The 13354-nt window shown below is 40.4% G+C and overlaps 1 protein-coding gene across 1 annotated transcript in view; it reads right to left on the reverse strand.

The window, feature by feature from the left end:
- The window catches only part of LOC149286293 (receptor-type tyrosine-protein phosphatase U-like), a 33705-nt gene extending 20987 nt beyond the window's left edge, over positions 1-12718 (reverse strand). The window contains exons 1-18 of the mRNA XM_089494324.1: positions 12556-12718; positions 12014-12285; positions 11268-11349; positions 10808-10923; positions 8235-8409; positions 7513-7806; positions 6992-7285; positions 6767-6876; positions 6152-6353; positions 5148-5250; positions 4739-5012; positions 4295-4331; positions 3889-4027; positions 3546-3575; positions 3186-3337; positions 2113-2303; positions 722-791; positions 532-608 (exon numbers count right to left, since the gene is read on the reverse strand). Of these exons, the coding sequence (XP_089350450.1) occupies positions 532-608; positions 722-791; positions 2113-2303; positions 3186-3337; positions 3546-3575; positions 3889-4027; positions 4295-4331; positions 4739-5012; positions 5148-5250; positions 6152-6353; positions 6767-6876; positions 6992-7285; positions 7513-7806; positions 8235-8409; positions 10808-10923; positions 11268-11349; positions 12014-12285; positions 12556-12718 (2781 nt within the window). The remainder of the gene's footprint in view (positions 1-531; positions 609-721; positions 792-2112; positions 2304-3185; positions 3338-3545; positions 3576-3888; positions 4028-4294; positions 4332-4738; positions 5013-5147; positions 5251-6151; positions 6354-6766; positions 6877-6991; positions 7286-7512; positions 7807-8234; positions 8410-10807; positions 10924-11267; positions 11350-12013; positions 12286-12555) is intronic.
- Positions 12719-13354: the final 636 nt, after the last annotated feature.

The raw sequence follows: 13354 nt of genomic DNA on the forward strand, positions 1-13354 counted from the left end.
ACAAACCAATGCAATATGCTTATTAACGGAACAAGGGTCCAGCATACGGTAGAGCATGTTAATTATCAGTGTACTCATGATCATTATACAATGTAGAATGTCGGTGCTAAGCTGGTGATGTACAATACTCCTTTACAGTATTATAACATATCATGTTATTTTATTAATGTACAAATATTTATCAAGTTTCTGGCATCCCTACACCGGTGTCTACCAGGGTGAGCTGGAGCTTTGTGTGATCGCTCCTCCATACTTCCATCCCACACATTCTGTTACTGACAGCAGCGAGATATGATGTCTTATCCTGGTGCATTTAGTAACAGAGGGCAACGGCAACAAGAGAGGACAGAAGATGAAGATAGAAATATCTGCTCCCTCTGCCAACCACATAGAAGGCTACTGCAGAGATGGTCGAGAGATGTCAACTGAAACTTGGGGACTCCTGCTGCCACTATAGCTCCTCAACTGTATTCCGGTACATTAATTCACAATGTAGATAATCTGTGTAGTCGTAAACACCTAAATACTCACATCTATGTAATTGGCATTGATCTCTTCTGAGCTGCACTCTGCCTGTAGAGGATGAAGCCTGACACGGTGCCGTTCATCTGAAATGAAGAAAACTTGAGAAAGTAATGCTTAGCAGCACTCAGATCTGGAGTATTTATACATGTTTAAGGTATTTGCACTAAAATATTTGGCCCCATCCCTGGTCACTTACAGTTTGGTGGCACTTCCTGTCTTCCCTTCCCTTTATCCTTCTTCTTGGACACATCCCAGTCAAAGAAACTCTGAAAGAAAAACATTCGAAGGAGAAGAAAGACACAATGTTAATAGTGTAGCTTCATTGTAGGGTAAAAAAAAAACACTTTCTTGTAATTCTTCTTAAAATAACTATTTGCTAAATACCAGTAATCAGGGGTTTCTGTTATATATATATATATATATATATATATATATATATATATATATATAAGACGATACAACAGCTTAGGGCCCACAATGGCCTTAGCGGGCCCTTAGAGCATAATGGGGGGAACCTATCCACACAGATTCACACTTCAAGTTTATGCATTTAAATTTGTTGTGTAATATTTGTGCAGGACTCCCCAGAACCTGAGGCTGCCCCTGCTGGCTAACAGATGTAGAAAAGTATGAAAATGACAAATGTCCTCAAATTTAATCTGCCTATGCCTTGAACGTATGCATCGTATGTACTTCATAATCATACGGGTATTGTGATATATATATCTTTGTAGGATTACAAATCTGTGATACTCCAGGCATTGTACTTTAATTTAGGACAAATTCTCCCCATATATATATAATTACTTGGAAGCAAAGTAATGCATGAGTGGCTACTTATGTTCAGGGAACATCCTAAATATAAAACAACAGCTTATTTCATACATCAGAACCATCTGTGTTTCCCATGCCTGTTCTAGGTTATGAGAAAAATGCAAAAATGTAAATGAAGAAGATGTTGTATTGAAAGCAATGAAATTGATACACCGTATTATTAAGTCTTTAAAGTGGGGGTGCGGCCTATAATCGGAGTTTAGCGCAGGGATGTGCAATTCGCCCGACGTCCGGGATATACAGTTCCAGGTGCCGAGCGGGGGCGCTGCAGGAGACTTGGATCCTACTCTCTGGCAGCCGGTGGACGTCTGAGCGATGCGCGTAGACAACCTCCGCTGCCGACATTTCCGCTTGTGCTTCTCTTGTCTGCGCACTTCGCGCAAACGTCCACCGGCAGGTCCCCGCCAGACACCAGGGAGTCTGGGGGTGCATTGGTAAGTCTGGGGGTGGTGGCATATCTAGCAGAGTGGCATTTCAGGAGGGCAGAGTGGCATTTCTAGGAGGCATAACACATATATGGGGCAGAGCGGCATAGCTGGGGGGCAGACTGGCATTTCTAGGGGCATAAAGCATATCTGGGGGGACAGAGCGGCATATCTGGGGGGCAGAGGGGAATATCTATAAGTAAGGTGCATTTTGAATTAAGGGGGGACCTTAAAATGGCTATTGGTTTTCCAAATTTCTGTTTATATATAATCTATGCTGACTATGCTGCATAATAGAAAAAAGAAAAGTATGGAGTGTACAGCCTACCTCATACTCCTGCCTGAAGCCATAGCCCTCAGCCACCTTCATCTGATTTATATGTTGAAGAAGATCCGCCACTCGCACTGCTGGGTGTAACTGACCAGTGTGGTAAGGAGACCCCTTTCTCCCCCCTCCATGCCGCGGAGATCCTCCCAGGAGACTACTGGCCTCTGTAACAGATCCACATCGGGTCTCACCTGAATAGACAAAAAAGTAGAGAATATTAGTGTGTATGAGTTTGCCAGGATATGTTAGTGTACGTCTGTTTGTGTCTGTGTGTAGTTATGTTTATGTGTGTGTATATGTTATAGTGTGTAGGGGTATGTTTCTGTGTGTGGGGGTATGTTACTGTAGTGTGTGTATCTTAGTGCCTTGGTGTGTGTCCAGTTGAGTTAGCTACTATGTGCTAATGTCCCTGGTTGTGATTGTGTGAGTGGGTATGTGTTAGCGTGAGTGTCTGTGTGTCTGGGTATGTTAGTGTATGTATGCTTATGTGTGTGTGTTTGTGTGGGTATGCTAGTGTATGTCTGGGTATGTTAGTGTGTGAGTTAGGCTGTGTGTGTTAGTTTGTGGCTGGCTGTGTTAGTGTGAGTGTCTGAGTGGGTATGTTAGTGCAAGTCTCTAGGTGGGTGTATTAGTTTGAGTTTCTGTGTGCATTAATATGGGTATCATATAATGGATGTGAGCATGTTTTTGGTTGGTGTGGTTTTAGCGGGAAGCATTTTATTCCTGAACCCAGGCAGCATACTTTCTTGGGTTGGTCCTGATTATTTAGCTTAGCAAAGGTTTATGAAGCATACTGTAAATGTAGGATTTAAGAACAGCTCAAACCTGCATAATGATAAGAATGCAGCCTTCTTTTGTAAGTGTTGTGAGTGAAGCAATAAAAAACAAAAGTATTCATATGTGCCCAAAGCCTATTCTACAAACTTTGACCAGCTCTTTTTCCAGTTTTGGTGAATGAAACTCTAATAGTTGGCACATGACTCCCCTTTTCAGGTTATTCACTTTTGGAGACTAAAACTCTAAGATTCTGGATATTATCTGATGTTATTTTGAATAAGAAGAACTAATCTCACCTCGACTACTATAATTGTGCAGGAAGGCCAGGGCTGCCTCCTCCTGAAGCAGGGTGGGTTGATCTGAAGTCTTTGCATGTTCCCGAGGTCCTACAACACTGGACTTCTCGTGACGAGATGGCAGTGCTGACTTAGTCAGACTCACTGGTTTCCTGTGAAAGAGATAGGGGAATTTACAGGGAGGGTGGGACTTGTTTTACTCTAAAATTAGTGTGTCGTGGCTCTCTCCTTCTTATGCTATTATTTAACTTTGCCTTCAGACATTTCAGGTCCATCTGCCTTTTATGTCTCAAACACCTTGGAGAAGTGGGACAAGCCATAAGTTCTACCCCTGATAATGTGTGAAGCTTGTGTACTTACGGATAGTAAGCATAAGAGAACTGTGTTCTTCTGAAAGCAAGAGAGAAGAGTAGGAAAGCATAAGAACTGCAGAACATCACATTCTGACAAGAGACGTGCAGAACATCACTCCCGTATAAGAGGTTCAAACTGGATTGCACCCTGACAAGCACAAACAGCCACACCAGCACTGCACCATAACATGGCATGCAGATGTATAAAGAGAAATTTACCATATCACTCGGGATCTATTAAGCATAACAATCCAACAGCCAGAGATATTGTACTGTACCCTGCCTCAAGTAGTACAGACTGATTCCTGTTAGATAGCCAATCAGTGTCGTTGTTCAGATTTTCCACCTACCCTTTACGGACAATAAGAATAACTGCCCCAAGCAAAATGATGAACACCACCAGGCCACCAGCACAAATTCCCAGCATCAGACCCATTTCTTCAGAGCGCTGTGGAGCCACAGAAGATCGGATGCTGTCCTTACAGGGTGCTATGTGGAGGAAAGATGCATTAGAGCCTACAGCAGAGAGCTAGTTGTCCTTACAGGATACTGTGAAGAGGACAGATATGTTAGAGAGTTCAGCAGTGAAGAAAAATGGATACTAAATGGATAGAGGACAATACAAGGCAAAATGAAACCTCAAAATGCAGAAGGACATCATAGAGAGATGGTTTAAGCAGGCATAACTGGAAGATATGAAGGAGAGAATAAGTACAGTGAGAAAATAACACAACCAATTATAGTTTGCATATTTACCTTTTCTTGCAATTCTAACACAATTAAGACGGGTTTCCTATAAAAAAGACAAACATATGAGAAACTATGGGCTCCCACAAGACTGTAAATTGTTGTTCTTTAATGCATGAACACCATAATCTGAGCTGAGTGTGTCACTACTGGCCATGTGGCTTGATTTGTATATGGAATATGCTAAAACCCGAACAAATGTAAGTAAATCATTGCTCTGAAATTAAAATGCAAACACTACATGTATGTGTTGTATACTCATACAACTCATAATAAATCTAGGAAAACGTAATTAGTATATTAATACCATTTACAGGACTGTCACAACGTTGGTGTTTGAGTGTATACTTAACTACTCCTTTAAGTGCTGCTAAGTATTATTTCTGAAACACATAAACTGTTGTATCTGCATTCTATCTGCCCATCTCTCACTTTACAGCTCATCCTGCTCACCCCCCGGTGGTGGCTGGCAGCCTGCAGGTAGATGAGGTAGCCACGGCGAGGATCCAGTGGCCGATTCCAGTAGCCTCCATAGCTGCGGTTGTCCCCAACAATAAAAGGTGTGTCATGAGACAGATCACTTGGTGGCAGTTCACCCCCCACATAGTGAGTGGCACCCTCTGTCTCAGCCTCTTCAAAGCCAACAGCACCAGGGAAACAGCCAGGGGCTCCCAACTCACGGCGGGTCCGACGGGCAGTCTCCCCCTCCACCAAAACCTGATAAAAGCTAAGATACGAGATATATATATATATATATATATATATATATATATGTATTACAAATTTAAACAAGAATGAAAAAAGTTGGGTAAGACAGAGGAACATAAGATCACCAAGCTGATCATCATAGCGGGACACTAACCTGACAGGGGATCCCCTGCCCTGTGCAGGTCTCAAAAGTACCGTGATGGTATGATCAGTCTCAGCAATTGGGGGAGGTAAGTCACTATAATCAAATGCAGGAGCTAAAACAGAAAGAGACAGATCTCACTAAGTAAGCCTCCTTAATTTTACAAAATGGGATCAAAACAGGTTTCATGTTTATTTATATATTTTTTCAAGGCAAATCAGGTTTTAATGCATGTGTATGAGGATTAAGATGTAAAAAAAAGCTGTGGGTTGAGGGGCATGCTATTTTGCTTAGTATTTCACAGGAGGCACACTGCAAAAGCAAGTTAGCAGGTTCCCACAGTTTATACACATACATAACAAAGAATCCTTAAATTCACACAAGCAGTTGTTTTTTTAATGACAGTCACCTATCACCAGTCTGCTAAAACTGTCAGAAAGACACTAAGCAACGGTCATCCAAAATCTAGCTTCCCCAAGGATAGCCAATTCACATTATCTTGAAAGCCAAATGTCCCCTTAGGTGCTGATTAAGCTAATGTGGCAGCATTTATGCACATCCTAATAGCTTAAAAAGCACTTGAAGGGAAAAATTTAAAGAGTTAAACAGAGTACCCCTGCGTGAATAAAACCCCTCAAGGAAAATTACCAGCCCTCAGCAACAACATTCCACTTCCAACACACTCCCAGTAACAATAAAACTAGTGAAAGCATTCAAATGCGTGCTGGCTTATTGAGTTTCAAATAAGTGCATTCCTAAACAGTAGGAGAGGAAAGAAGAAGGTGCACTAATAGTATAAGAGGGAACCTGTCCTAGATCTTTAGATTGGGGTAGCTGATTGGGTGCCCTACCCAAGATCATTCCGCTTCAGCTAAGTAACCAATAAAATGTATTGTTGCAGGCTGGTGGTTGAGCAATGTGCCATGTGTGTTAAATGGTTAACACACACGTGTCTTCTTATAAGCAGGTGGGGATTCTCATTGGGTTGCGGGCAGGATGTGATGAGTGATAGTTACCTGAGATATTTGTGGTAAGCTCAGTAACAGCGCTTTGCCCATAGCCCTTGCTGTTCTTCGCTCTCACACTCAACAAGTAAGTGGTGCCTGGATGCAGGTTTGTGAATAGGTGGGATGTTTCATTGGGAAGCTTGCAGATGGTACCACGTGGACCAGGGACACTCACCCCAGGGTCGGAGGATTCAATAATCTGATAGTTGATCTGTGGAAAAGGGAAATAGACTAAAAGTGTTTTCTTTATACATTCATATTAATAGTCATGAAATTGCATTTTGAGATGAAAATCTCAGAAGATGTATACTGGAGTGCTCCATTATAATCAGCTCAGCCCTGTATGATACATGTTTTGTAAGTGTCCCAGTCTTCTGTGTGTGTATATATATATATATATATATATATAATTCACCGACCACTATACTAGGTACACATGTTCAATTGCTTTTAACACAAATAGTGATCAAGACAACTTGCTGAAGTTCAAACCGAGCATCTGAAAAGGGGATTTAAGCAACTTTGAACATGGCATGCTTGTTTATATACATATATATATATATATATATATATATATATATATACCTATATAGTTGTTTACTGGATAATGTATACATTCTTTACCTCATATTGTGTTAGTATTCCATTAGGCTCAGGAGGTTCATCCCATGCTAACAAGATAGTATCATCCAGGGCAGTGAGAACCAAGGATTCAGAAGCAATTCCCCCTGGGACTGAAATAACAAGAGGTAAGAGGCAGTTCACTCTCTCGTGAAAAAAGCTCATGTGTGTGTGATTCTAGAACCCGAGCTGCATGCGTTTGCCAACAAAGAAACTGGGTGTACTCACCATCCTCCTGAGTTTGGCAGATTACCTCCTTGCCCTCTTTTCTGCCCTCAGGATTGGTGATCACTAGGTGACAATGGATCGCACGATGAGGGGGAAGGCCCCGGAGCGTGTAGTGACTGGTTACTCCTTCTGCTGTCACGCAGTCCTGCAAAGAACTTGAGTCATAGTAGTAGCACAGTGTCACTGAGAAGGTGTGACAGCGACTGATGTTGAAGCCCACTGGTTCCCAGTGAAGAGTCATCTGACGTGGTTGTTCTGCTGTGCAGGATAGCCCCTTAGGTGCACGCATGGGCTCTGCAAAGAAAAAAAGAGGACCTAAAGAACAGCTATAAAGTCATAATATACCACACTCAATTCTGATTGACAGTTATGGGATGTAATATTGCATCCATAATCATTCTTAATGTTTTCAGTGCCCTACAAACCCATCTCAGTCCTTAAATTTATGTTCTACTGCCTTCTTCATTGTGTATTATGTCCTAGAGCTTCTCTACTCTGCCTGTTGTCTTTTGTCCTCCTACCTGCACATTTGGTTCTGCTGACCAGAGCTGGACCAGGTTTTCCTGTGCCACCAACTCCAGGACGTGTGAGCAATACAGATATATGATACTGTGAGTCTGGATCTAAATGCCATAGCTTGTATGTGTGTGCAGTGACTGCATGCCTCTCCCGCCAGGAGCCCCCGGTCACACGGTATTCGATCTCTCTGCGCACAATTGGTCCATCTCCAGTAATAGAGCGTGTGTTCAGCTGCACAATTAGATAGGTAGGTCCAGCCCGCAGGAGCTGAGGTGGAGCAATTGGGGTTGGTGGCTCTATGAAGAGAGGAATAATAGTTCAATATGGTGCAAGATGCACTATAATCCATGTATGCACAGTGTTTGTGAAATATAGTTACAGCACACAGAATTGAATGGAATAGAATTCTACTTAAAGCTTTCTAAAAAAGAGAAAATTACTATGTTATAAATCTACAAATATACACAGTATTTCTTAAACAAAATATCAAAATATCTATAAATCTACTTTACTGAAGCCATGAGAACTAATCCATATTTTTCTCTTAGAAGTGAATAAAGTGTCCAGTAACAAATAATGTGTTATATTATCATGTATAGAGTTGTAGTGTGAGTGCTATGTATACAATCAGCCAGTGAGACACTTGGACATGAAATGAGAGTGAATTCCAGACAGCTCAAAATGGTAGTGCAGTGTCTACCAAATGCTCTATACACCTTCTCACCTTTTACTACAAGCTCTGCAAAATTTGACACCCCTGCCCCATGAATGGAGTAGCTCACGCAGCGGTACAGGTCTTGATCCTCTTGTCCAGCCTCTAATAGCTGAAAGGTGGCCATAAGTCGCCAGTGACTGGTATGCTGAATAATCCCAGTTGAGGTGATGCCTCCGGTCTGCCTCTGAAAACCAAAAAATCACATCCGTATGTGTGTGTATGTATGTATATATAATATGTATATTGTACAGTATATACAGAATATACAGACAGTACTGTGCAAAGGTTTTAGGCAGGTGTGAAAACATGCTGTAAAGTAAGAATGCTTTCAAAAATAGACTTATTAATAGTTTATTTTTTTTTATTTATTACAAGAATGAGAGCATTCAGCAACACCGAAAACCCTCCCCAGGGCGCACTTTGACTGCTCTGTGCCTTAAGGACAGAGCTGTTTTTTGTACCTTTCATGACAATGGATGTTTTAACACTTCTGCGGTGCTCATGTTTAGCTGTACTTTTATTCCCTCTATTTAGTGTACCCACACAAGTTATATATTGTTTTCAAGACAAGAATATTTTTTCAGATACCATTATTTTGATCGTATCATCTAACTTACTATGAAAAATAGAAAATATGGTGACAAATTGGAAAAAAATAATTTTTCGTACTTTTATTTGAACAATTTATGGGGGGAATTTTTACATAGTCTGTGCCCATGTTCTATTTGGGACATCTTTGAACCCTGCCAATTCAAATTACCCCATCAAATCATACATTTTTGAAAACTAGACATGCCATAGGTATATCAAATGCTAATATTTTAACTCTTTCCATGCCAGGATTTTTGTGAAGATATAGTGCTAGTTTTAGGACTTTCTCATAAAAATAAATTATACATGTTTTTATGGACATTACTTGTTACATGTTTATTTACTTTTTAAAATATATATAAATATTACTAATCATATTGTGAATAGTAAGCTAAGCTCCATTGACTTGTATGGTGAAATGGGTGCCGCTATCTTGGGGGAGGAAAAATCTCTTGTTATGCCGCTTGTGATTGCTCGGTGTTGGGTTTTCGGTGTTGCTGAATGCTCTCATTCTTGTACCACTCTACTTCAGTGAACAAACTGCTTTCTGCTACAGCAGAGCACCTGCAGTCCAGAGCACCTTCCATAAAGACCACTTCTGTTCAGGCTTCTCCAGACAGCAGATGGGTGTAGGTTCACACTTATTTCTGCCAATGCTGAGCTGATGGCACTGCTGGACATTGTGAAGGGAAGTAAGCATAATGTGTCTCTCATCTGCTGCAAGTTTCCTTGGCCGTCTACTGCGTCTACGGTCCTAAACATTGCCCATTTCTTGTTGCTACTTCAAAAGAGCTTGGACAGAACCTTTGGAAATCCCCTTCTGCCTTAAAATTCCTGCACGGGAGAGACCTTGCTTATGCAGTATAACTATCCTGTGTCTTGTTGCTGTGCTCAGTTTCATGGTGTATGACTTTTGATATTAAAGCAACCTTGCCTCGTTAGTGAGTTTGGCTGTTCCTCACCCAGATTTATTCCTCCTACACAGCTGTTTCTGTTAATGATTGTGTTTCAACCTACATACTAAATTGTATGATAATTAGCACCCGCTTGGTATAATTGTTTAGTCATACTCCTAACTATATGCCTACAAAATCTCTGACTTTGTACAAGTGTACCTAGAAGAATTGACACTGTTTTGAAGGGAGCGTGGTCCCACCAACTATTGATATGATTACATTTTTTTCTTCTGTTCACAAACTTTGTATTTTTTGTATAAAAAAAATAAATTGTTAACAGGTCTATTTTTGAAAGAATTCTTATTTTATAGCATGTTTTCAAATGCCTGCCTAAAATCTTTGCACAGTCATATATATATATATATATACATACATACATACAGATGTGGGTGTGGAATGTGTGAAAAAATGTGGTGAGAAACAAAGTCAGTGACAAGTCTTTGGAAACACTGAAGGAATTTGGTAAAATGCCTGCCACAGTCCAGTTATCCTGAAAAATATCTCCTCAAAAAAGCCTATTTCATATTATGCAGTGAAAGACTCTGTCAATATAATCTTTGGCTCAGGTTGCTGTTGTGGAAACCTTACTTTGCCTCCCACTAATATTTTCAGGTCTCCTACCAAAAAAATATACTTTTTGCCTGCAATGGAACACTCAAGGTAATTCTGCTGAGGTCTGTTGACATTGATATAATAACCCTGCCGCTCTTATCATCGCCACAGCAAATAAAAAAAAGAGAGCAGGAAGGGGGTCCAAACTCCTCTAGGGAAGGGTTTAACTGCCCACAATGATTTGGAGTCACCGGCAAAAGAGTATATATATTTTCTTCTTTTACGTTTAGTATTGGGGATTATGTCCAAAAACAATTCTGCTGGAAAGTTTGTGAAAGTGTAGTCTTATCACTATAGCAGCTAACAGAATAGTCCTTCTGATTGGACAATTTAGTTTCTATTAACCTTTCTGCAGAATGTTTAATTTAAACCCAAAATGTACATGGGGGAGCAAAAGGCATGCCAGAAAGTGGTGGATGTTACCTGGAGTAGGAAGTTCTCCCCTTCAATGGTTCTGCCTGCTGCGGGACATTGAAAAGTGGCATTCTGCCCAGCGTTCACTTCAACCTCACCCAAGCGGGAGAAGTGTGGTGCCTGAGCTGTGAGTGAGGACAAAAAAGAATCATTATAATTATATATTATAAGTGAGAATGACTTACGCAGTGTATGTATGCATATATGTTTATGTATATGCAATTACATAGAGCCAACAGGTGTAGTTTACAGTTTACATTACAGAGGTGGGAGGGGGTCCAGTAGGTAAATAGGACAGGTCCCTAACCTACTGATCTTGCAATCACTTACAATTACTGAGTAGATTGAAGATTGAAAGCAAATTTTGGACTTTTTATTTGTTAACTAAAATATACTGTATATGTATACTTGTATATACTTGCAATGACCTGTGACTGCACTGATTCCTAGAACAGTCAGGTGTACTCACAGCAGGGGTAACTGAACAGTAGAATGTCATCCAGCCCAATAAATCCCTGAGGAGTCCCAGACACTTCAGCTTCAAACAGCACCTGTAACAGCCACATGCATTATATATATATATATATATATATATATATATATTAGAATATACATCCAGGATATCAAGGATGTAACTAAATAAATATACATTTACAGTAGAGCAGAAAGACAATGCAGTATTGATTGAAGGTAGTACAACAACATGGCATTGTATATACTAAAAGGTATGCAACATGGACACAAATATTGTCAGTGTAGCAGGTGCAGAATATCACAGACTAATGAACCTAAGATACTAGCAACATGCTAGGTGGGATAAATTCTGAACATAATGCAATAAAATCCAGAAATATTCTAACAGAAGGGCTTGTAATTCGGTTTCCTCTGTTTCCTCCAAGGACACATCTCATACCAGAGAGTATAGATTTTGTGTAGCAGAAAAGTATTACAGCACAGATTAAACCTTACCAATGGGTGCAATATTATGCAGAAGTGAAATAGTTCAATAATAAATTTGATTACGGGATATGCGTAGCAGAGAGGCAAATAATGAGTTGTTCTTAAGATGTAGTGCTTAAAATAGAAGAATTAAACCTGTTTTTCATTAGTTACAACATATTTTTTAATAATGTTTCAATTAGTTAGAACATAACGTATTTAAATCGAAAACTTGAGTGACTCAGAGCCTATCACTCCATATTCATAGACGCCCACCTGGTACTCGCTTGGCCAGAAGGTGCTCACAGCCAGCTCTGCCTGATGCCACTGCCTCCCACGCGGACCAGACACCTCCCACACGGCTGTACCCAGTGGGCCACCATTCACCCGCACGTAGGCTCGCAATGTGCCTGGACCCCTCGCATCTCTGCTATGAAGGAGGTAACTGAATTGCAGGCAGTGAGTGTCATTCTCACTCAGAGGTTGGAACAGTAGTTGAGCTCGTTTTCCTGGGGCATGTTGTGAAGAGTTTACCACAAGGTACGAGCCTGTGTTGGTTTGAGACAAGATTGTATGCGTCAGGGATTGTGAGGAGAAGAATAACAAACTCTTTTTATGGAAAAACAAAGAAATAATGTACAGGGGGTCTTATTTAATTAAGGGCCACATATCTGGCAGGGGTGGCAATTAAAATAAAAGCAGTGACTAGTTGAGTGCATAAGAATTTAAAGACAGAAGGAAATTAGAAACAGATAAGCTTAGATCCATCTTAATTCATTCTTCAGTATGATTCCATTCCCTTCTGCATCACTACTTACCTTGAGGTAAGTCTGTGTCTCTGCGGGGATCCTGAACCAGGCTCCAGTCAAAGTCATCCTGTGTACCCTGGGTCACCTCACAAGGTCCAATGTCACTATGAGTTTCAAATGTACATCCAGCTGTGAAGGAACAAATAGTACATAAAAAAAATGTAAACCACATATTAACTCAGCACAGCCCATGCTTGTCCAGGCCGATAAGAATTGGCTAATGCATGAACCATATTTAATCACTAAAGGTACGATCTCTCCTTCTTCCTTAATATCCCAATAGGCCACATAGTATGGCAGGGCAACTATGTACAGAAGCAAGGTTCTCTGAAATTAAAGTTCGCAAGTGTGTTTGCGTTTTCAAATCTCAACTTAAAAACTAAAAAAAGGGAAAGCCCTGATGGGGACCTCTGCATAACTTAGAGCGATGTCTGTGAGATGATTATTGATAAATCTCACTAATTTAACTATGCATTATGCCGGGTCAGCAATTCTTGCAGGAGAAACTTCCATATATTAGCCATTAATAATGTACAATACCCTGAACAAGAGAGCAAAGAGCAAGAGAGTTCCTCAAGGGACCAGCAATGCCAGACATGTAGAGTTTTTTATTTTTAATGACCACATACTCAAATAATTATGATTGTGCACTTTAACATTTGTTAACGTTAACATCCTGAATAAAATGTTTATACACATTAAATATGTGTCCACCTGTAACATTACAATCAAATTTTGAAACATAATAATATAGCACGGCATAGACAGGTAATTACCTATTTGTCTATACTGTATTCGATTCACTTTA

Source organism: Sceloporus occidentalis, unplaced genomic scaffold, assembly GCF_023333645.1.
Source record: "Sceloporus occidentalis isolate IW3139 unplaced genomic scaffold, rSceOcc1.0.p SCAF_71, whole genome shotgun sequence".
Lineage (NCBI taxonomy): Eukaryota > Metazoa > Chordata > Lepidosauria > Squamata > Phrynosomatidae > Sceloporus > Sceloporus occidentalis.